This window comes from Emydura macquarii, unplaced genomic scaffold, assembly GCF_026122565.2.
Source record: "Emydura macquarii macquarii isolate MOO-44397 ecotype Brisbane River unplaced genomic scaffold, CSIRO-AGI_Emac_v2 contig_1253, whole genome shotgun sequence".
Classification (NCBI taxonomy): domain Eukaryota; kingdom Metazoa; phylum Chordata; order Testudines; family Chelidae; genus Emydura; species Emydura macquarii.
The window spans coordinates 5,749,107-5,771,475 of record NW_027131390.1 but is presented as its reverse complement, the minus strand read 5'-3'; the positions used below and the strand labels follow the sequence as shown (position 1 = coordinate 5,771,475).

The 22,369-nt window shown below is 42.8% G+C and overlaps 1 protein-coding gene across 5 annotated transcripts in view; it reads left to right on the top strand.

Moving 5' to 3' along the window:
* FGF13 (fibroblast growth factor 13) overlaps positions 1-22,369 on the top strand; it is a 318,358-nt gene that overhangs the window by 229,837 nt on the left and 66,152 nt on the right. For 4 of the 5 annotated variants that reach the window (XM_067548077.1, XM_067548080.1, XM_067548075.1 and 1 more), the window contains 2 exons: positions 4,600-4,710; positions 11,174-11,277. In XM_067548077.1, the coding sequence (XP_067404178.1) occupies positions 4,600-4,710; positions 11,174-11,277 (215 nt within the window). Of the gene's footprint in view, positions 1-1,519; positions 2,634-4,599; positions 4,711-11,173; positions 11,278-22,369 lie in introns of those variants that run through there. The other variant, XM_067548078.1, reaches the window with a different exon arrangement.

Below are 22,369 nucleotides of genomic sequence, written 5' to 3'. Positions count from 1 at the left end.
TAGTGCAGTTACAGATTTTGAGACCAGAAGGGGCCATTATGTTCATCCAGTCCGATCTCCTGCCTAGCACAGGCCATAGATTCCCCTCCAGTATTTCCTGCATCAAGTCCATAACTTCTGGCTGAGCAACGGCGGTTCTTTTGGGAAGACAACCAACCCGTCTCAGTTTAGAGATTGCAAGTGATGGAGAATCCACCACAACCCCTGGGAAGTCGTGTCAGTGTCACAAACTGCACCTTATTTCCGCTTTGAATTTGCCACCTGTCGGCTCTTGATGTACGAAGGGAAGTGACTTGACCAAGATCACACGGCAAATCGGTGGCAGAGTGGCACAGCGATCCCAAGTCACCTGCCTTATCTGCTGGACCGCGCGACCTTCCTCCCAGCTGCTGTGACTCAGATACAAACGGGGGCTGCTGGGCCACAATGCAGAGTATTAACCACCATCGGACCATGGCTCCTGACACAGGTTCTGCCGCTCATCCGCTGCCTGATTGCGACAGACAGACTCCTCCAGCCCTCCCCAAGACTGGACTAGCCGCTCCTCCTTTCTACACACCCCTCCAAGCCAGCAGCCCTTCTCCTGCCTTCACAACCTCCTCTAACTTCTAGTTCCCCAACACCCCTTCCTGCCTCCCCACTTCCATAGTGCCCTGCTTCTTCTTTTCCCCACTTTTCATCCACCCAAGCCTTCCCCCTTCCCTTCTTCAACCCCCCCAATCTAGCAGCTCACTCCTTCCTCCCTCCCTTCCTCCGCTCTCCTTTAACCAACAACCCAGCCTCCCCTACGCCCACCAGGGGCCTTTCCGTCTCCAAGGGAGAGACAAGCCAGTGGTGGGGGTATGCGATGGAGCTTGGAGCAGGCATCCGGCTGTGCGGGGGGGAGGGAAAATGAGAGAGAGAGAGAGAGAGAGAGAAGGAAAAAGCCTGAAAAAACTCTCCTCCTCCTCGAGGGTTTTCCAGTACCCGGGAATAAGCTAGAACTCGAAGCAGGTATGCTGGAAAAGGAAAGGGAGCTGAAAGGCAGGGGGAAAACAATCAAGGGGGGCATCATAGGGGTACATGGGGCTCTCCTGGATTCAGATTCCCATTGGGAAGTGGAGGAGGGTTTAGCTGGAGAAGCATCGGGCAGTGCTTTTTTCTCCTCCAGCTTTTAAAACCAACCCTCTCCCCCCGGACTCCCTGCCCTCCCCCAAATCCTGCCCCGCATGCCTGGGAGTGACAAATACCACCCTCCTGTCTTCCCACCCCGGTTCTGGTCACCCTGGCTGAGCTGCTGGAGAATTACTCATCCCAGTCACGTTTGTTTGGGTGTCTGTCTCTCCCCAGGAGGCGGCTCTAGTCTTGAGAGCAGGTGCTTCCTATAGGGCCCTTCTGGACCTGAGATGCTCAGATCCTCCAGCCTCCCTCTTAACTGCTTCATGGGCTCCTGCTCTCTCTGAAACACTCCACCCAGAAAGGCGCTGAGAGAGCTCTCCTGGGATGCTGCCTTCACTGAGGAGGAGGGGAGGGGGGTGACAAGGGGCTGGCTGTGTCGTCTGATTTTTGTATCCAGTGCACAGCTCCTGGCGTGCGTGTGTGCGAAGAAGGGAGTGCGTTTGCTGCCTGAAGGCTACCGCTGCAGTATCAGCACTAGTGCTGCCGGCGACTAGTCATCAGGGGAGCTGTTGCTGTTTGCTGAATGGTTACAAGCCTTGCAACGCAAAATACAAAAGCATCTCCGGAGGAGAGGCTGCATTTGAAGGTTGGCTGGTAAAATCATAGGGAGGGGGCTTCCCGAGGAATTTAGAGCCAGCCAGCCGGGGATCCAGGCAGCAGCCCCACCTCAGCACAGTGCCTTCATCACTGTTTGCTTTTCAAGGAAGAAGAGGAAGGGAGGAAAAAGAATCCCGAAAAATCTTGCCCACTGACAGACCCTGCCGGAGGCTAACAGGTGTTTGCTGGGATTTGATTGGGGAGGAGAAGGTGGAAGAAAAGTTAACTGGAAAAAATCAAGCTGGGCAAAGACGCGCTGCTCTTGCACCAGGTGGGTGAGCCGTGTCTGCATGAGAACGGCACGTCTGGAGGAGCACAGAGGGATGTCTTGCAAGTGACCTGTCTGATCTCCCTGGAAACACTGAGCCCTGCCTGCAAACTTTGCCCTGCCAGAAGTTGGGAGAGAGAAAAGCCAAGGAACAGAGGGGGTCTCCTCTGCTGACAGAGCCATTTGAGCCAAACTCTTGCATCCCGCTCTGCTCTGGTGGAAGGATACCTTCCTGCGCCCCCTTTGCTCCGACGCCGGTCGTGGTGGGCGCTCGTGCTGCGGCATTGGCCCAGGGCGTTAGCGGTGGGATCCAGCGCCTCAGGTTTTGGGGAGTGAAAAAGCAGAATGCTGGCTGCTGTGACGGCAGCCAGCGCCCGGAGCACCTGCGTCTGACCCCGAGGAGGCGTTGGGGCGGTGGCGGCCATGGCTGCAGCAATCGCCAGCTCCCTGATCCGCCAGAAGAGGCAAGCCAGGGAGCGGGAGAAATCCAACGCTTGCAAGTGTGTCAACAGCCCCAGCAAGAGCAAGGGCGGCTGTGACAAGAAGAAGCTGAATGTGTTCTCCAGGGTCAAACTCTTCAGCTCCAAGAAAAGGCGGAGAAGACGACCAGGTTGGCAAGGGTGACGGGTTCGGTTTGGTTCTGGTGAACACGAGCCGGAATGTGCATCGTGCATAGGGGAGGGGGACTGGAGAAATTATCATGCAGGCATTGCAACTGCCATTGCCAATAGACATGGGGACACGGATACTCTCACACCCTCTCATCACTTATTTGTCTAACACACACCATTGATTTCTCTTCTTTCTCACATGCACACTCAAGTGTACCCATCACCCAGTGATGTATTAGTCTCTCACTCACTCTCACACACACACATACACACGCACACACTCTCATGCAGACACACGCACACATCCTTCTATCTACATGTTCAATAATCTATTTTCCTTCCTTCATGTCTCTGGAATTTCTGTACCTTGTGTTGTTGTTTGCTATTTAGATGAGAACAGGTTATTTACTTCAGCCAGCAGTTTCCAGGCCTTTATAACCTTTTATCCCCCTCCTCCTTTCTAGGAATATCCTAGATAAATCATGCACACAAAATTCTGTATGTAACAGAGGTGTAAAAGATCAGGCAGAAAGAATCAGCCTTTTGATCCAGGGTGTTTTGTACATGGGAGGAGCAGAAGCCCGTCAACAACAGTGCTAGTATTTTGCTCTGCCAAAATCTAGCTGCCTTTAGCCACTGAACTTGCCTGCATTTTTCACATAGCCAAATAATAGGTGGCTAGTTGAAAAAGGGAGCCTAAATTTGCTAAGAGCTTTTTGAATATGGTTATTGCAAGAAAATAGAGTGATGTTTGGTTTAGTTCCGTATTAAATGAGATGGTCAACATGAATTATGCATCCGTCAGTACACTTATTAAAGGTTGCTAATAGGAAGTAATATACTTATGCAAACTATTATAAGGCTTTGCTTTAAATCCTTTCCAGAATGATGTATAGCAGCAGATCTATCCTGATTTCATTCTTTTAAGAACAGGAAGTCTTGCCCAGATGTGGGAACTTTGGTTGAAAATGACCTTTCATATTTTCACATTGTGTTTGTTTGTGATTCAACTAAGGGGTTTTGGAGCAGGCGGCTAAAAATGCTTCACTGTCTGATGAGAATAATTGTGTGAAAATGACAATGCAGATGTCATTGGGATTCAGTGGAGGTAGACTTGTTTTATTGCAATTACTCTTGATGCATTACTGAGATCTTTTCTTTAATTACAGACTTCCTGGCAAATCCTGTTGCTATTTACTTCAAAGTCCAGAATGATCTAACTTTGTTTTGGCTATTTAATTTTCAAACATTGACTATGAAGATGATTATGAAGCAGATTTATATCCAAACTGTTTTTCTTTTTCTTTTTTTCCCCTAGTCTGTGAACTAGGAATATTACTAAAAAGATTCTATTACAATTCAACATGTTGCTGAGTTTGAAGGGTTTTCCTTCCTCTATTTTACCTCAATGAATAGAGTAGCTTATCACTTCTGGTTCTGCATGCTCTTTGGATCAGCAAAGAATGGTGGATTGTTTATTAGAATTGCAGCAGTTCTTATAGTAAACCTCAGCAGCTATTTAGATTCTTGATTTGGTATATTGCTTTCATTCTTACTACCATTATCTTACCTTATCTTAGTAGTTCTCTCTTTCCCTCCTTTTGAGACATCACACCTTGTTAAAAGCCAGAATACCCTTTTTGCCAGCACATTTCTAATCTTAAATGAGATAGGGCGCAGCTCCCTAAGCCAAGTGGTACGCTGCTGGAACTTTTATTCACTGGAAGCAGATTTGAACGTGTTACCTACATTTCAATAGAAAGTGGCATTTAATCATTTTGGCAATTGCTTTTATAGTCACTGATTCGATCTTTGTCTAAATGGGAACAGTTGTAAAGCTGCTAATCCTGGTGCTTTTCATATGCCTTGTCTGAAAGCAAAAACTGCAGATTTGTTTTGAACCCTGAGAGCATGCGACAGCACATCCGGATTTCATAAATTAACCTCACTATTGTTCTCTTACAGAGCCACAGCTTAAAGGAATAGTAACAAAACTATACAGCAGGCAAGGATACCACTTGCAATTGCAAGCAGATGGGACAATTGATGGGACAAAAGAGGAAGACAGTAGTTATAGTAAGTGGCATCAGATAACCTTGTGTGCTTATGAATTGTGGGGTATCTTTCTTTTCCCTCTCAGTCCATTTACAAAGTAGCATTCTAGGATGACTGACTGAATGAAGCATTAACAGTCTGCACATACTTGCTATTGAGTCAGAAGGAAATACGCTACAAAACCATTCAAAACAAATAAACGTGAGGAGGTAATGTCAACACATCCGAAAAACAATCTGAATGTTATCTCCATGGTAATCTAGAGAGGTTCGTTGCTGTCCTTTGGATTTTATTAGATTTTTTTCAACAGAGAAAATTTGCTCGCCTACGCAGTGTGCCTGAAATAGACTAACGTTATCTCCACTCTTAAGCAGGGGTCTCACTCGAACAGAGCTGAGTTATTTCACATAATGAGAATTCATCATCATTTTAAAGTTCACATTCCTCATCCCTCCACCACCCGTCCCCACTGATGGTAATTCTGAGCCTAATTATAATTTCAGCAATGAAACAATTTTCCTTGGGCTTTTCTGTGAAACAGTTTTGAGGGTTTTCTTTTTTTTTTTTTTTAAATCAGGGCATGAATGGAAAAGAGCAAATGAAGACTGAAAAAAGGTGATGTCCACACAAACACAAAAAAAATTCCAGCAATTATTTTGTTTAGTTTAAACTAACTTTTTGTCATGAAAAAAGTTGGGATGAACCGAAAAGGCATTTCAGTGATAGTTAATGTGTATAATTTCATTGAGATGGTAAACTGGAAACCAAAATACAGTCGTCCTTTTCCACAAAGCAAATATCTTTTAAGCTCATTTCATTTTTACTAGGCTCTTGGGTAAGAACAGAAATTCAATTGAATTGCATGACGTGATTTATTGTGCCACTTTTCACCCATATCCATATATGCTCCTACACTTCTCCCTCCTTAACGTTCATTGCTTGGCAATGTTATTTTTCACTGATATGACCGAACCAATGATGTTGCTGTGCAATTATCATTTGCAGTCGTTATAGGTGCCGAGAGCAGTGCATGCTGCAGGCCAAATAAACCAAGGCCCGCTTAGGCCTAACGTTCTGAGGTGCTTTCGAATCCAAATCTCATCCAGTAAAGTAGGTGACAGAAATAATGCTTCTGCACCCCTTTAGGATGCACCCAAATAGCCCACCTCTTTCAAGTGAGATTGGGAGTCCTCAAAATCTAGTTTAAACCTTCAACAAACCCCACATGATATTTCTGTAGTCATGTTGCTTAATGCACTACTGGAAAGTGCTCAGATACTATGGTGATGAGCGTGGTATAAGAACCTATGTAGAATAGAATGAAAGCTGATCATCATGCCTCATAAAATACTGCTGTTCTTTAAAACAATTGTTGTTGGTTTGGTACTACAAGTTATAGGAAACAATATAGGTTTTCTCAGAATGTTGGCAGAACTGTGCACTTCCTCTTTTTATCTTTTTTAAATAAACGAGTTAAGAAGCTAAGAGGCAAATGCAATAATTTCAGTTGTGTTATAAACTTTTTAATGTAGCATAGAGAGTCCCCTGAATTGCATATTGTGTCTCTTGGGACAGTTCCACCCACCTGCTTTATTCTGACTTGTTTTAATGGGGTTCTGACATTCTAGGCAAGATCGTGATTATGAGGCTCTGTCCTTTTCACAGTCACACAGACATGTCCACTTCCAACGTATTTTGTTTGCATTATGTCTTTAAATTTATCATATCCAGAGAGATTACCAGGCTACATGTAAATCACGGAAGCTCCTTGGAACTGAAAACAAGCCTTCATAAATAATGAATGTTGCATGCGAAGGATGGATATATCCTAGAAATTGAGCCAACGGGCCTGCACTTTCACAACATGGAAGATATTTATCATGGAAAAGCATTTTACCTTCACCTATCAGACGCGAATGTAGAGAACTGTAGAAAAGCTATGGCAAAGAATAATAATGCCATCTAGCTCTTTCATTAGTAGATCTCAAAACACTTTACACTTTCCCCGTTTTTACAGATGGGGAAACTGAGGCATAGAGTGGTATGAGGTAAGCTAGGAATAGAACCCTACTTTCCTGAGTCCTTGTCCAGTGCTCTTCCCATTAGGCCACACTGCTTGCTTACATTGGGCCTGAACCTGCTCTAAGGACAAAATTTGTATTAGCATCAGGAGAACAGGATGAAACCCTTATAAACTATCGGCCTGATCCTGCAAGGATCACATGAATAAGGCCCTAAAGAGTGACTGTTTCCTTTCTTCAGCACAGAAGTACCTTATATGGCCCTGACTGACTCAACACCTGCTGGGCAAGCCCCTGAGTTCTAAGTCCACCTCGCCATGCCTGGGCTCCAGCCTGTTGCTCTGACCCCAGTAACATTCTGAGCCCTGCTCTCTTTCGTTCCCCACGGGAAATTATTGCTGCTCCCACTTGCAAATCTGCTGAGTCTCCCACGTTGGCAGCAAGTCTCTTTTGGTTAACGTTGATGTTAAGGCTGTTTTAATATCATCTTCTATGTACGATGGAGGATTGTGCCATGTGTCGCAGTCAGACATTTAAATCTCACCGGTAATAATTTCATCAACCACAACAAAATCTTCTGCATTCAAATCTTTCCACCTCGAAAAGCCCTTTGGTTGTTGCCGACTGCTGCCATAACTCTGTAGCCAGGACCCCACGTGCTCTGTAGCGTGATGGAACAAAACTCTGCAGCAAGCGCTAGAAACATATAAATATATTTAAAGAAAACGGCGATTTTTTTTTTGGAGCTCAGTTCTCTGGCAGAGGTTGGATCGCAGAACACACAGCCAGCGAGAGTCTTTACAGTCTTCAGCCAGCGAGAGTCTTTACAGTCTGGGGAAGAGAGTCCGGGGCCAGGATTTCCCGGCTTTAATTTTGCCTCATGAAATAAGGGGAGAGATTTGAGGACTTGCCAGACCTGGGCAGAGATTTGAGGACTTGCCAGATAGATATAAAGGGGAAAGCATCTTCTTCAGAAAGTGGACACGTTTGTGTGTTTAAGCCTAGGACAGCCATAATGATCAATAACGTCCACAGTAAGGCATAGAGTTGCAGCCTAGTACCTTCGCAGCATTGCTGCTGTTGTGTAGTGTAAGTTTGTATCACACAACAGCCATAGCAAATATCCTGTCTCCCTTAGGAATTACCTGTTTTTTTCATTATATCTGGTGGTATGTCCTATTTTACATGGCAGGAGGATAACGTGGGAATGCTCGTAGTGACACGTTGCATTATCTTGTGCTGACCCAAACCGACAATAATAGCGCACAATGGAAAACAATTAATTCTGGTTTGGCTTTTGAGGCTCTTTTGCTAATGCCTGTTCAGGTAAAGGTGTAGTTTGTTGCAGTGCATGTGGATAAAGTCTCCGGCACATTATCCAGGGCATCATTAGTTACATTTTAATAACAGAGTTTCCATGATTCTACATCGTGTTGTTCAATTCACAAGAGACTCCTAGGTGTCTTTCCGTGCATTCATGCTGATTACTCACCGTGCTATGTAAACTGCAGTATGCAATATGCCAGGGGTTCATTTGAAGGGAAGGCCAATTTCAGGAAAGGAGGGAGTAAATGTTGTATACCATGAGAGTGTACGACTTGCTCACCGACTAGTTCACACACCATCCCCCAAGGAGGGGTGGCCAGTAGCCAAGTGGCTCCCCTGGCCTCATGAATCATCCCTCTGTTTTTTTTAATCTGTGAAGGACATCATTCACTCTCATGTCCTGGGCAGGTTTGTCCTGCACTGGAAGAAATGTCCTTAGCAGATCCATTTACAGATTGCCACAAGCATTTACCCAGGAGTCAGTATACGCAGCTTCATGCTTGCAGGCCGACAGCGCTAGAAAGAACAGCACCAGTGGAAGAGCGAGTTTCAAAATGTGGCTTGTGCCATTTTTGTTTGCAGAGCAGAGGTGAGGGGAGAGGCTGGGGAAGGAGAACCGCTGGCTCTTCCACTCTTTTCTCTGAGTTTCATCCGGGACCATGTCCCAGCAGCACCAGCTGACCACTGTCCAAACAAGCGTACAGTGACGCTCTGCCAGCAAAACTTGCAAAAAAAAATGCTGCATTTTGCATGACAAAGCACCTTTCATAAGACGTCCGCCAAGTGCTTTAGGGACATATAAACCTAACCAGCGATAAGCACGCTGAGGATCCCCAGCCGCAAGTGGTTTTTTAATTTGTCTCCTTTGTAGCACATATTCAAACACTGAGGGATTTCATTATTAACCAGCGTGAGTTGTTAACCACTCAGGATGCTTTTACTATGTTATTAACCAGTTGTAGTTGGATAAAATAATAATACTTGGTCAGTCATTTTGCTAAGAGAATAACATATACATAGATATAAACGAAATATTTCCACCATCATACCATTTCAATATGAATATATAGCACTATAGTAAATGAAACAATGAATTCACATTACTGTGGCTCTTTTGGGTAATGCTGATTGCTAATTTGGCTCCAGGACCACTGATGTCTGAGTATCACCGGCCCTAAACTACAGTGCCTCTACTTGAATAAGAACTGGGTGCCTCTTGGGTGCTCAGCTCTTTTGAAAATCAGGCCGCAAGTGAGGGATCCTCAGACTTTCCTTGTAAAGTGGACATTAGAGCTGTGCAGGAAATGGTTTATATTTTTCACCTGCAAACACATTTTTACAATGTCGGTGAAATTTTTTGCTAATTTTTGAAGCCTAAAAACTTCCGTTTGCTGAAAACTAAAAGTTTTTCAGCGCCTTAAAAAGTGTGTGTGGAGGGGGCGGGGGGAAGAGGGAAGGAGGAAGAAAATTCTGAAAATCCAAATATTTTTGTTGAAAAAGAATTTTGTCATGAAAAATTGTGGTTTTTGACAAAAATCCCATTTTTCTGTGAAAAATCTTTTCATCCTAAAAAGTTCCACGAGTATTTATGCCCCATGTACAGATGGGGAAAGCGAGGCATGGAATGCTTAAATTAATGTTTCTGAGTCAAACAGAAAGCCTGTGACTAAGGCAGAAAAAGAACCCAAAAGTCTTGGGACCAGATTCTCACTGGTACAAATAGGAGACACACCTTTAAAATCAGTGCCCATTTACACCCTAAAGAATTTAGAATCATAGAATCATAGAATATTAGGGTTGGAAGGGACCTCAGGAGGTCATCTAGTCCAACCCCCTGCTCAAAGCAGGACTAACCTCAGCTATATCATCCCAACCAGGGCTTTGTCAAGCCTCAGCTTAAAAACCTCCAAGGATGGAGATTGGTCTCCAGTCTCCTTTTTTTTTTTAAAACCCTAGACACTCCTTTAAGAAGGACGTTTTTAAACTGCTCTTTCTCCCAAGTCTTTCTGGGATCTGTATTAAACATGGGTAGGCTGCACATTTTCTTTTAACTAAACATGTTCATTGGAGGGTTAAGAAAATAAGAACAAAAGAACAATCCCAATATCCTGGGCTTTTGGACTGAAAGGGAATTTAAAACTGTTCATATTTTTTTGCTTACACCTTGTAAATAAATCAGTTATTTATTTCCAATTGGTTGTTTGGTTTTAAATTACCCTCAGACAATGATCATAAATACCAAAATTCAGCCTGGAGCAGATTGGAGTTTTATAGCCACGTAAAAAACCATTGTAAATAAAATTCAAATATGGCATTATGTAGTTCTAAGCCTACATTTATGCCAGAGTCTGAAGAGACTCTATGGATTATGGTATCAGCCCCTGTCATTTTTCATAACCCTTCTTTACCCGATTTCTTTTTAATCCTACAGAGGGAATTCCGGATACAGAATACTTGATTCAAACAGTGGTAAAACTCCTATGCCAAACAATAGCAAAGAATTTGAGCGAAGGCTGAGCTCTGCTTATTTCTTTAATTTGCCAGTCTATGTATCAACTTCAACATTATTAAAATATAGGCCTCTCTGCCTGTAAATATTGCAAATATTATTGATTTAGCTGAAGAGAAAATGCTAGCAGAGAGCAGTTTACTTTTGAAAGTACAGTCTTCGGGCCTGATCCTGCAGATGCATGTGACCAGTGCAGTGTTACTCTTGTGAATAGTGCTACTGAAGACAATATGTGGTTTCATTACTGAAGCAAATGGAAGGATTTTACTGTAATGGGAAGCTGTGTGGCCTCGTGACACTATACTGACACTCAAGAGATCTTCGGTCCTATTCACTGGCTCTGTTTGTGGCCTGCTGGGTAACCTTGGGCAGGTCACGTCACCACTCGGGGCCTCAGTTTCTCCATCTGCAAAATGGGGTTAATGATACTAATCTCCTTGGTAATGTGCTTTGCAAGCTACTGATGACAAGCACTGGCTAAGCATTAGGCAGTAGAATTACTCATGGAAGGAAGTGTTTGCAGGAACGGAGCCACTGTGATTAGTTATAATGTTTATGCGTTATTCATCTATCTAATATAATGATTTTAAAAGATTAATTTTGCTGTTTGTTTTCTTTTCTCTCCTAGCTTTGTTTAACCTCATACCCGTGGGCTTACGAGTAGTGGCTATTCAGGGGGTTCAAACAAAATTGTATTTGGCAATGAACAGTGAAGGATACTTATACACATCAGTAAGTAACTACTTTTAATTATTTTTGGTTTAAAATTCAGTGACCCTCATTCTAACCTGTCTAAATGGGAACATTCACTTGATTTGAAATGAAATGTATAGGTGACATTTTGGATTTCGTTTATAACACATTTCTGCAATGAATGCAAAACAGTGCATGAAATTAAATCTCCGTGTCTTTTGTAAGAAAAAATGGCACCCTCTCCCCCCCAGGGTCACCAGATTGCAAGTGTGAAAAATCGGCATGGAGGTGGGAGGTAATTGTCACTTATATAAGACCAAGCCCCGAATATAGGGACTGTCCCTATAAAATCGGGATATCTGGTCACCTTACAACCCACGGCATTGTAAGAAAATACAGCTGTGGAGATCTCGTTAAACTATTGCTTTGTGTGTGTGAGTAAACCGAACATTTCCTTTACATTTGCTGTAAGAAGATGTCACTTTGCCCCTTGTCTAATGTACTGCCAGGATCTGAACATGTCCTTTAACAGTGGACATCACAACTAGAGACAGGCCTGAAACATATTTTTAACTAAGTCTCGCAACACTCCTGTCAGGTGCTAAGCGCCATTGTTCAAAAGAGGAAAATAAGGTGTAGAGAGGGAAAAGGGACACCTTTGCCAAGCACGCTTGTGTCTGAACATGGTTTCCTGTTTTTGTAACATAACAACACCTCTGTTGTTATCCAAAGGATTTAGGGAAAGCCAATTTTAGTCAGGCAAGGATTTTCAAAAGAGGCTAGTGGAATTAGTACCTAAATCTCATGGATTTAGTTATCAAATGCTTAAAGCAATGTTTTGATAATGTTTGTGATAAAATTCTCAATTACAAGTGTCACCAAAAAGTTTGCAAAAAGGCACGGTTTTGTTTTTGTTTAAGTTAAAAAATACGCAAAATGTGTCTTTTTTGGGGGGGAAATGGCCTTTTTTTCAACCAAAAAAAAAATATTTTTGGTTACATTTTTTTCTAATTGTAAATTGCTCCCAGATATTTAGCAAACAGGAAAAGGGAAAAATAATCATGATTTGCTATAAACCATTCACTTCTCAGGATGAGTTACTGAAGGTGTCTTTAATATTGATACAAAGTAAAGTTTGACTCTGATTTATTAAAACCTGTAACTTTTTTCCTGCAATCATGGGGGCTGGCACAGATGATCAATTTTGCATATTTTTTTCCCATGAAGCTTTGATGGTGAAAGCAAAATAGACCCAGCGATGCTCTGTGGTTAAATTTCAGTAACTTAAATTTGATTCTTTCATTCTGCCTGTTTGCTACGTGCTATTGTCATGTCACACCTGGATCTCTTTGTAGGATTGCGGTGATAACATACAGCAAACACAAAGGCCCTGATTCTCCATTGCCCTGAATGTTGTAACTACACAATGCAATTCCCATCAGTGCAACGTTGCTCTCATTCTGATGTGCACTCACTTTGCTGTGGTGTAACTGGCTACACGAGGTGCAGGGAAATGGAGAATCAGGTCCAAATTTTCTACCTCTTGTCATGAACTGACCATGTTTGGTCTTGGGCTGCAGACTCAACAAGACAGCATTGTATTGAACTACATTGCGCCTATTTCTACTAGCACCTTACTCAGCAAGTAATCCCATTGACTTCTGTGGCATGACTTGCACAGAAAAGTGCAAATCATCCGGAGCAGAGCTGGCAGAAGCAGGCCTACAGTGAATGCAGCATGTATGAGCAGATGAGCTACAAACACTTCTCCCATTACAAGTTTCGATTCTGGAAAATAGAGCAGCAGTTTTGAAAAGCCACGATGGACCAAGTTCTGCCACCTTGACTCCCTTTGTGTAGTCTCTTACCATGTGAGAAATTCCACGGACGTCAATAGGCCCACTAACGATAAGGTATTAATACAAGAATAGCAGAATCTGGCTCATCACCATTTGATTAAGTCCTACTTTTACTATGGCAGCTGGGTATCTCGTTCTTCGCAAGCGGAGCTCACAGACTTCACTAACACTACGCTTCAGGCAATTTAAAGTGATAGCAAGAGTTACTTGTGTCGTCTTATGTTAACAGCAAAAAGTCATGCGTTTTCCTACCTCCATTAATATCCGTGGTCCTAATAGCTCACGCCATTGTGAAATTAGCTCATGTCAGTATTGTATTGTCCCATTAATTGTTACACCGATGGCCCCATCGGTGAGATTATTGGAAGCAATATTTTCTTATATTTAAATTCCAACTAGGCCCTCCCCTCTTTGCCTCTCCTAATCTTGCTGGTAGTATTATTAGGCCATCAATTTACATTTTAAAATACAAAGTCACAGATGTCCAAGTCATTTAACACTGCTGTACTTTTCCACTGCGAATTTCCACACAAGTTCTGAATGTGTCTGCTTTCGTTTCTGATTTGTATTTGATTATAACTGCTTGACACTTTATTTTCTTGAAAGGAAAGACAAGGGCTTAATTGTGTCCTCATCCATATGGTCCCAGAGCGGGTGGAAGGGAGTAAGGGGCCCCCTTGCTTAACCTGGAAAAGGACTGCCCAGAATTGCAGCTCCTGCACATTTTATAAGTGTTTTTCTGCTCTCCTGTTATTTGCAATGTCCTCTTCAGCAATGGATGGACGGACTGACTGCATGGGATGCTGTGAAAATGACTCTATACTTTGGGCCCGGTTCTCAGCGGGTAAAAATGGGCACAGAGAGCTGAACTGATTTATACCAGCTGACGACCTTCCCCAAAACACTGTCAAATTCCTGAAGTAAACACACTGGGGGGAAAATAGAGGTTAATGTTTTCTTCTCCCTAATTTCTTTTCCTTGTAGTTACTTGTAATTATACTAGATACACAGTGTTTAGAGGGAAATGACATTAACATTGATGGTGTTATTTACTATTGAAACAGAAAATGGTGACCTAGGTTATGATCACTTCTTCTGAGCTCTATTGGGACTTAACCAACCCCAGTCATGTGCTTACAACTTGCAGAAATACACTTTAAACTCCAATGCCAAGGTTTACAGACCGGTTTGGAAAGCAACAGTCCAAAGACTAAACCAACAGCCTGTTAACTTGCCATACCAGTTCATCATCCATGGCACTGCCATCTGTGGAGAATTGTTAGTAATGATTTTATTCACGAGGCTTGACACCTTTCAGCTGAAACATGCAAAGCCCTTTACAAACATTGGGCCGGATCCAAAGCCCATTAAATGAAAGTCGGTAGAAAGATGCCCATTTACTTCCATGGGCGTTGGATTAGGCCCATTCATTTTTATCCCATGAGAGGCAAGTAAACATCATAAATGTTTTATAAAGTCAGACTCAACAAGGTAAAGTGCTTTCCCCAAAATCAGACAGGGGTGCTCTGACATTTGGGCATAGAAACCAGGAGTCCTGAGTCTCCCAGGCCAGTACACTGTGCTATCCACTACCAAAACTGACTCAAACTTTGGTTTCTTTTCAACTATTGCATGAAATTCACATCACGTTTTATTCAAATTCTGTTTGGTGTACTCTGTACTGTGGCAGTAGAGCTGACTTGGTTTTCTCTGAATATCTTGTATTTCAAGAAAATATTTTTCTGCCATTAACCAGTTATTGTTAATTAGAAGTTTATTTCTTGTTCCATTTTGATGGGTTGTTTAGCTCTGTCTCTGGTTGGTTGCATAGCAATTACCTGGTCCAGCTTTCAGTCTGATGAGGTTTCAGAACTGTGATGTCTAATTGAGGCAACAGAATTGTTTGCTTCTGAGCCACTGACTTGAAATCATGCCTGAGGTGGATTTACACCATGAGGAAATCTACCATGTATGCTAAATCTGTAGACAGCAGATATTCATGGTTGAGTGTCAGACTGTTCTACATAGTTTGTCATGTCTGTAAGTTACAACAAAAGAGATGCCTCTAATGCAATTATAAAAGTTCCTAAGGGACAAGAGATTGACTCAGCTAAAAAGAATGATAGTTGTTTAAAATAAACACACACACACACACTGTAGGAAGGCTAGTGAGACTGAAAATGAGAAATACGAAAGGAAGCCTTCACAGTATTTTACATGATGCATTTCTGATATCACTGCTCATCCATCCTTATTCCCACACATCTGTTAATTCACCGTGGATAGAAATGTTATTTTCAGTATCACAGGAAAGTGCTGGGTTTAAAATGCCTTTTCTCTATCTTGTTTCCCATTGAAGTCAATGGGAGTCGTGAGCGCATCTCCAAAGATGATCATGCCCTTAAGACGTTATTTTACCTCATCAAGAGGTATTTGAAGCTGCAATGGCCTCCGTCCAAGCTGACACTCCTGTGCCAGTGAAAGATAAAAGTATTGGGCTTGATTCGCCCTGTGTTACACCAATGTTCTGCTGGTATAATTTGATTTCAGTAGCCTTCCACCATTGTTATCCTGGTGGAACAGCCTGGGGAATCAAGCCCAGCCTTTTTTGTGCGGTAGCAGGTTTTTTGTTTTTTGTTTACTGTGGATGTGACCACAGCATGACCCAGACTCCAGTTCCTCAAGCCTCTTTGTCTGTGGATTTCTTGCATGCTTTTCTCTTCTTGAATGAAAGGGTAAAAAACACGCTCAGGACTCATTTGTCAGAAGTTGTGTCTTCGGGCTGTTCCCCTGCCCTGTGAGATGATTGGAGCTGGGCCGAGATGGGCTCGCAGCGGCACAGAACAGCCGCTGAGTGAGGTTCGTAAAAGGGGATGCGTCTGTTTGTTCAGCTCAAAGAGTGCAGCATGGGTCTGGAGCGCTAAAAATGCTCTTCCCCCACCGACCGCCCAAGCACGTCAAATCCAGAATTATAGCGCCGCAGCCGAGGATTTTCACTGAGCCATGACAACCATGTTGTAAAAGTCTTTGCATGCAGGACGTTCCGAGTAGCAGAATCTTCAACCAAAAACTCTACTCTGGGTTTTTCACGTTCCCATGATTTGTGGGAAGGTGTCACATTGTTGTCAACATAAAGAAACCTGCAGTCTGCCTTTCCGTCATTTTACAGGCTGTCTTTCTGTCTTGGCCAGCAGCCCGGAGTTAAGTTACAGCCCGCCAGGAGCTTGGGCCTTGTGAATTTAAATATCACATGACTATTTGCTGTTTGCTAGTCTTTATTTCACAAACGTAAAGTACGTGGCAGTTTTGGGAACTCCTGTGTCTTTTCAGAGTAATGTCTGTGAACACAATCATTTCCTTATGCATTTGAAGGAAGTCCTCGGAGCCTCTGTTTTCAGTGCCAACAATGGGTTTGGTGCGGGGCTCCCCCAGAATTCCTGATGGGGGCTCACGCAGCTTCACATCCCTATGGTGTGCAATAATTCTAGCCATGCAGATCTAGGCGTGCCCAGGCCCATGTGTGAACCGCTCAGTAAGTGTGAGTATTTTCCATAAAAGGGTCTGAGGCAATCTAAATTGTGCACACCATGGGCCCTGTTAGTTTTTAAGGTGCTACAGGACTCTGGTTGTTTTTGCTGTATCCAGACTAACACGGCTACCCCTCTGGAACAGGTTAATATAGTGTTCTTCATGTTTGTTTTGTTAGGTGTACCAGGATGTACAATGTGCTTGTGGTAACATCTCTGCTGTAAAATGCTTACCTTTGCCATTTCCTCACTTTGATTAGAACAGCACATCTTTATGCAGAGTTAACATTTCTTTTAATGCATTTAATAGAAACACTTTGAAATAATACTCAGTGCACCATTTCATATATAATTCACCTATACATAGCATCTACCGACCATATCCTACATATTTCACATAGCTCGTCATACACATAGGCATGGGAACTGTACTGAAAGTAAATATGATCTGATGCAGTCAGATTGATTATGGCCAACAGAAATACAATGTGATTATGTTCTTGGGGTGATTTTTTTTAAATTGGTTTTAGTATACGGGAGAAAAGAGACATTTGTGCATATTTTAATACCGAGCAGTGCAGATATACTGTAGCTAATGGTGATGGTTTGGGCATTTATAATGAATTTCTCGCGAAGAGCATTCTTCCACCTCAGGGAAATAGTATGAAACTACTTACATTTGCATGTCAATATAAATCATGTTCCACCATGAATCCTCAAGTACAGAATATGCTGCAACACAGTGACTTCTCCTAAACGATAGCATCTGAGAGGCTGCAGCAGTGAATTTTCCTTTTCATAATACCTAATTCTTAGCTAGAGAAATATGCAACTTCCTTACCGTTCTTACTGCTGCATTAGGTCCAAACAGGCTGGCAGGATGGCTCACCTGACAGCTGTCTCGTGCTAACCGCAGTTGAGTCTCTGCGGAGTGAATTGTCTGGTGCAGAAGTTGCACTTGACTGGATTCTAACCGCAGGGGCTGAGCCATGCCACTTGGCTGACAGCAGGTCAGGTTGCCAGGCCCAGCCCCTTCAAGTCAGGCTGATGGTGAAAGGCAGCCATGTTAGAGGTGGAAATGGCCCGTGGGCAAATAGCCCAACATAAGGAGGTTCCTAAGATGGCACAGAACCAGCCCATACAGACAAACGGTTTCCAACACCTCCAGATGCTCATGGCTCTGAGGCTGCTCTAACTTATGCCAGGGGCTGGGCCAAGAATGTGGAAAGCACAAAAGGGCTTTAAAGCTGCCTTCTGTTCTCTCTCCCTTCACACACCCTGTTGCTGCACTGCTTCGGAGGTTGCCCAGAGCTTGCCCTAAATTTTGAAGGTTTTCCTGCCGTGAGCGGTCCCCAGCAGCATGCCTCCTTCCTGGGGGGGGGGAGGTGCTAGGGAAGGAGGTGTCTTCTCACCAGCTACTTGCCTCTAGTGGATTCAAGGAGTCCTGTAGATGTGAGGAGACAGATGCCCTTCTGTTTCCAGGGAGAGGAGGGTAAAGGAGGGTAGACTCAGCTTTCCACTGAAGAATCATGAGGAATCTCCGCAAGCTGAAACTCTTGGAGCTTTGCTGCTTTCTTGTGCAAGTTATCAAAGGGGAGTGTGGGACCCAGTGAAGTGGTGCTGAGCACCGTGGCTTGTACTGCAACCTCTGGGAGATGCACATTCTTAGAGGATCTGGCTCTTGGACAAGAAGCCAGCATTACCAGGCATGATGAGAAAATGACCGTGTAATAACCTCTTGGCTACAAAGTGGATCCTGCCTTTAAGGACTGCACGCAGCATAATATAACACAACCTAGCATAAGAGCTTCCCAGGATACTTTGCAAGCAATGGCTTTTAAAGTCTGCAGTGTGTTACAGACAGTTCTTACAAGAATAATTTCAAATGTTACCCAAAATAAATAAAGGAGATCAAGGATTAAAAATTCCCATGCTTTCCTTGCTTTGTTTGCTAATGCATTCTAAAACCACGCAGTGAAAGGACTGACACTTCTGGAACATCAGACTTCAAATGATGGTTAGAGAAAAAGAAGTTTGCCACTCAGTAATCTCAGGAAAGAGCTGTGAATTTATGACTAAAACAATAATGTGGCACTACAGTGACTTGAGTAATTGGGCCCAATTCTCCAGTTGGTTACTGCATTCACTGGAGTCACACTGGCACCAAACCGGTGTAACGGGATGGAAAATTAGGCCTAGTTTGTTTGTTTTTTTTAAAGGAAGGCTTAGCAGAATTTGGAGCTCTAAGCCAACAGCAAGTAGAGGCAACTATTACAGTTTAGGACTAGGAGTCTGAAACAAATGTTTACAGTATCAGATTTTAACCAAGCAAAGCCAATAAAAAAGGAATTAAAAGTTACAAACCAGGCATGACGCTTCACTGGGTTCAGAGAAGATCCATGAGAATGATTAAAGGATTAAAAAACCTGCCTTATACTAGTGATAGATTGAGCCCCTTTAATCTATTTAGTTTAACAACGAGAAGGATAAGGGGTAATGATTACAGTCTGTAAATACCTAAAGGGGAAACAAGTACTGAATAATCTATCAGAGAAAGGTCTAACATGATTCAATGACTGGAAGTTGAAAGTAGACAAGTTCAGACTGGAAATAAGGTGTACATTTTTAACAGTGAGAGAAATTAACCATTGGAAGCATTTACCAAGAGTTGTAGTGGATTCTCCATCACTGACAAATTTTAAATCAAGATTGGATATTTTTCTAAAAGATCTGCTCCAGGAATTATTTTGGGGAATAATTCTAAGGTCTAAAGCTATATAGGAGGTCAGACTAGATGATCACAATGGTCTTTTCTGGCCTCAGATTCAATCCGTTTCAAAGTGATAGACTCCTGGCACTTTTGTGAGGGATCATCTATTCCAGTCACCCTCCCCCCACAAAATTAGATTGTGTTGATTCAGCAGAGTCAATGAGAACTATATGGCTTTATCACCCTACATTTTCTGTGAGGACCATATTTGCTCTTTGACCAGAAGAACTAGGTGATCCAAAACTCTTTCAGCTGGAGATTCAGGTGCTATCAGTGTTGCGCGTTTTCAAAATTTACATACAAAAAGAACGGTTATTTACCCCATAACTGTTGTTCTTCAAGATGTGTTGCTCATGTCCATTCTGAATTTGGTGGAATGGATATGAGCAAGCACTCGAAGGAGAATAATTGTCACCATTTTTCATTTTTTGTGTGTGTGTGTGTGTGTGTGTCTGGTTTCTTGTTTTGCCATTTTTTTCCAACTAATTCTAGGCTCTTCCTTCTTCTCAACGTAGCAAACACTCCCTTCCTGGAGTCTGGCTACTTCAGAAACCATAACAATGAAAACCTTAGCCAAAGCTTCCTTCCTAAACTCTGGCTTTTCCAAGGATTACCTTCAAGGACCTTCCCTGTCTCAGTTTCCTCTTCAGATCCAAGGTGCAGTTAATGAGCAGTTCCTGCTAGAATGACTCAGCAGAACTTCTGCTTCCTCATGCAATGTTCTATACCTTGCTGATAAGATGGATCAGCGGACTAGCCCCCCCCCACCAGTTGCAAACATGTAAAGGCCATTCATAGTACAATGCCTAAACATGGATGCTAGCACAATTAAGCAAAACCAAAAGGCAATCCCAAAAGACCTCCAACACTTACTGGAGCACAATTTGGCAAGTGTTTATTGAAAACACGCCAACGTCTTTAGTGGGGAACAAACCGAGAAAATACAGAGACTGGAAGACACATAAAATTTGTTGAGATTGGTGAAAGTGTTCCAGTACGCCACAGGCCACCTGACAAGGAAGATGATTACAGATTGTCATCAGCCAACTGTGGGGCTGGCGCTGATTGAAACTTCTCAATATTATTTGTAGAGGAGGCATTTTTTTGACAAACTTTCAAATGCTTTTCACCAGGGAGGTTACAGGAGAGGCCATTCAAGTGTAGTGCTGCTCTGAAAAGTGACTGACTCACAAAAACGGCACCTCCTTACTCAACAGACATGTCACGGTTGTGTCAGTGTATTCAGAGCAGCATCCCATGGCTTTTATTGATCAAGTTTCTGCGGCTTTTTGCCTCTCTTGTGCCTGCAGAGGCAACTTTGCTAAGAGACAAACTCAGTTCTATCCTAACCTGTGCATCACCAGCAGAAATATTTTCTGTTTTCCAATTCTTTACGTCCTTCCCACCCCATTTAAAGCACAACTGGGCCGACAGAACCTTGATAACAAGAGATGAGGTGCAAAAATCAAGAAAGAACCCAGCTTAACTCTTGGGTCTCAGGTTGCATGGCAGGGATCTCAGTCAAAATGCATCTTTTCAATAGTCCACTGCACAAATTTGATATGGTGTTATTGAGCAAAAATAGGTAGGCATCCCCATGATGCTATTTCTACAGACACTTTTTAGAATAGGACCACCACTCAAGGAACTTCCCCAGCAAACATTGCTGCTTTGGTCACAGAATGTGGCAACACCATCCTGTCAAAGTGACATCTGTTCACAGAAATCAAGGAAATGTTCATGAGTTACAGAAAGTAAGATTGGCGCAGTAACGTTACTAGAGCTAAATTGGAAAAGAATCCAACACAGAGGGATTGTTGGGTGTATATTTAAAACAACTTCTTGCAGCTTTGATTCAGTAACTAAATTCTTTAAAATAAATAAATGAAAGAGAGAGACAGACAGACAGACAGACAAATTTGGAGCAGAGTAGATTAAAAAAAAATCACTGGAAGGAGAAAGGATCAGACCAAGGAAAAAGATCAGTCTTTCCAGTAAAAATGGTACTAAGACACACCTTTTCTTTTGCAGTTTTCTTTGCTAAGCAATCTACGATTAATTCAAGAATCCAAAATTTAGAACAGATCAGTGAGTTTACTATACCTGTGCCTATAATAATAGGCACTATTACTATACCTGTGCCTATAATACTAGCGTAATAGCTTTTTTTTTCCTAGCCAAACACATGGCTGAAGTAAGTAAACATACGGGACTTTTAATTTTGTATGCTCTGTGAAGGCTACATTGCTACACTGCTGCTTTCCTCCATAGTCCCCTGCCTTTCTCGTTTCTGTAATTTTATCCAGGGCGGTGGTGAAAGTTGAGCGATACAGTCCTTCTGCCTCATCGCAATCCACTGCGTAACTAAGCAAATGAGGCTTAATAATTGGAGTACAGGTCTGTTTATCTAAAAATCAAGGAGAAATAGTCACAGGTGAAGAACAATAAAAGGGCTGTGTTTTAGAAGGCTGATTCTCCTCTCATTGTCTATGGTGTAAATCCATTGACTCCAGTGGACATACTTCTGATTCATACCAAAGTGTGAGCCAATTCAGGCCCTGTGACTTCACTCCCAATGCAAAAAAAGTTGGCACTTTTACTGGTGCAAAACCTCACCTGCATTGCAATGTAGTGTCTCCAGTCGGTGTGAGCCCGGGTACCAACAGAAAGTAGTGAGAGGTGAATTTCGAAAGTTTGGAGAGTTTGGTTCAAATCATCTCCCTAAAGTAAGTAAGTTTGTCCAAAACATGTCTGAGCTATCTAATGAGTCTTCCAAATTGGACTAGCAGTTGCAAAAGGACAAGCTTCTTATAAGCCTGCCAGTATTTACAGCCTCAAGTGAGTTTGAAATAGCCTACAATATTTTTGTCCCAGATGAAGCCGGTGAATACAGAGGCAAATCAAAATTAAAAACACTTTTTCTCAAAGAGTCATTCTGTTTTCTTACCAGAAAGGTTTTAGCTCTGGTTCAGTTC